Consider the following 2,500-nt stretch of genomic DNA (forward strand, 5'->3'; position numbering starts at 1 on the left):
TACCAGCGTTTTATACAAATTTTCCAAAAATCGGCATAAGCTGGCTAAAACGTCAAGGTGTGACTGGGCCTTTAGGTAGGTCGTGTTTGGCTAACAACCCTTTCCTACGCGGGTGGCCGATTGGCACGATTGTGGTGAGGTCGAAAGGCCCACCCGTGACTGGCTGCGGGCGATAGTTCCCGTAGGGTCACGACTGAATTGTCCGTCCGGTGGGCGACGTGCCGTGATTCGAGTTACGTGGCCGTCCGCACGCCGGCGGGCACGAATTCGCAACAATATATTATCATCATGCATATTTGCTTTGCCATCTCCTTTGATACTCTTGGACATATTTTTCCAACCCCAAAGCTTTGTCTTCTTTCATCAACTCCAAGAAAGACACTAACTAATGTGAAAGATACCAACTAAATAACTAATGCCAGCACACGAGATGCCCAGTGTAATGTCAATCCGAGGGACGGCACACACATTGATGAATCACTCTGCCTGTGAAACAGTTTATCGTTGGGTTGGAATTCGAACACAGGCCAGACAGGTTAGAGGCGAGTGTGCATCGTGCTATACCTTTTGGCCATCTTGCTTGCCCTTACCACATGGCACTAAATTAAAAAAAAAAAAAAACAATGGAAAAACTTCTGCTTCTTTGTTAAAATACAAGTTTTGTCAAAAAACCGGTGATTAGAGACCAATTGTTCTGACTTTTTTTAAAAGGGGGTTCTGTATTGTAAGATTAAGTGAATGTTCATGTTCAGCTTTTGTTTATCAGGGTGAAATATGCGTATTTCATTTATCACTCATCTTTCGGGATTCAAATGGTAAGTGTCATCTTAAAACTTGATGTGACGGTAGATCTAGCGATGACGTTCGGCATTTTTGCAGGGCTCCGTTACCTCAAAATTTGGCACGACGCCACAGGGTATTTCCCACCCCACTCCATCGTGTTCCATTTTGACAATGACATGCATGATGTAAACTACACACAAGGGAACATGAATGCCTTTCGATATAGAGAGATTATCCATCACAAATGTTACTTGAAAACAAATGAGTGAGCATGTAACTTTTACAGACCGGCGAGGCAGTGAGGTGTTGGCACACATGACAGAAGTTCAGAGTTCTACTGAAGGTTCCACCTGCTTGCCAGGCACTGGGCTTGCGATAGCCATTTACAAATGCAGCGATTCCACGTGTGAGTTAGTCACTCACCTTGTTTTCACTTTTGACATTTCAAAATGTTTATTTTAATAATGATGAGCCATGATCAGTTGCTTAACAACCTTGTTTCTAATGTGATCACTGAAATGGGTATTAAAACACTTCTGCACCAAATGTACCATATTTGCCCTTGTACCATAAACCTGTAACCATTGTAAATGCTGCTGCCTTTACAGACTGCATGCCCACAATTGGCCAGCCTCTCAATCCTTGCTAACAATCGCTCTTCTCATTTTCCAGCCAAGCCTAACTCGCCGCTTGATGGTCGCTTTACTCCAGACCTCGCGTGGAGTGCTCCCATTGATGCAGATGTGTGCGTGTGCTCGCCATCCGAGCGAGCCAGGTACAACTAACCTGAAAGCTTCATGTCACTCGTGTGCTGAGTCTAATTGCATGCTACTCACAACTGCTAGGGTGGATTACAACCGGTGACCTTGAAGGAAGATACCTCTTTCTATTTTTTTCTTTTATTTGTGTTGTGTCTTGTTTATTGAGGCTGCTTACCCCCACCCCTTACCCCAATTCTTTTTCTTGACACTATACCCCCAAAGAGGTGTTTGAAATTGCCATATTTGGGATGTGTGTAAGTCCGAGGGTAAACGTTCTACACCAAGAAGCATTGTTTTAGACTTAAATTTAGATTTTCACTTGATGATCTTTTTTTTTATTGGCCAAATTTTTGATAGTTTGGCTAAAACTTTACATGTCTGAAACATAATTCAGTTATGACATGACTTTGAACTTTTGAATTCGTATTTTCCCTTCCATGACCACAGCACTTTCTGGGGTGAAAGCAGTGACCTGGTATTGCAAAGACGACTCAAATTAGATTCAAGTCCTGCCTCACCACCATCGAGGTTTGACCGAGCTGCTGATGTCTACCCTTCATGTCAAGAGTGGCCTTGGGCAGCTGTTGCTGCAGCAGGAGCTACGCTGCCCCGTCCACACCAGAACCGAAGGGCAACCAGTGAACCAGAATGTTGCAATGCACGTAACTGCATTCACCCACGAGGAACAGACTCAACAGATTTGATAAATTTCAATATGCCACTGTCCCAATTTCAAGTGAGTCCAACCACTCTTGAACTGTCTCAGCGTTCTCGCCTCTCATCTTCAAGTGAGCGTCTCTGTACTGGCCATCATGCTCCTTTACTCCGAACAAGAAGTGATGCCACTGTAATTGCAACAACGCGAAGCAGCCACGAAACTGTGAGACTTCCAGATGTGAACTGTAATGAAACTCACGCTCTGCATGCAACGAGGGCCTTGTCCGAGGTGCCGAATC

The 2,500-nt window shown here is 44.4% G+C and overlaps 1 protein-coding gene across 8 annotated transcripts in view; it reads left to right on the forward strand.

Moving 5' to 3' along the window:
* Positions 1–2,500, forward strand: part of LOC147018851 (uncharacterized) — a 180,994-nt gene that overhangs the window by 177,100 nt on the left and 1,394 nt on the right. For all 8 annotated transcript variants that reach the window (XM_085898926.1, XM_085898930.1, XM_085898931.1 and 5 more), the window contains 3 exons: positions 1,070–1,189; positions 1,456–1,558; positions 1,992–2,500. The exon at positions 1,992–2,500 is cut by the window's right edge. In XM_085898926.1, coding sequence (XP_085755052.1) covers positions 1,070–1,189; positions 1,456–1,558; positions 1,992–2,500 — 732 coding nt within the window. The remainder of the gene's footprint in view (positions 1–1,069; positions 1,190–1,455; positions 1,559–1,991) is intronic.

Source organism: Eptatretus burgeri, chromosome 10 (assembly GCF_056783735.1).
Source record: "Eptatretus burgeri isolate ZD-2024b chromosome 10, Ebu_testis_v1, whole genome shotgun sequence".
NCBI classification, from domain to species: domain Eukaryota; kingdom Metazoa; phylum Chordata; class Myxini; order Myxiniformes; family Myxinidae; genus Eptatretus; species Eptatretus burgeri.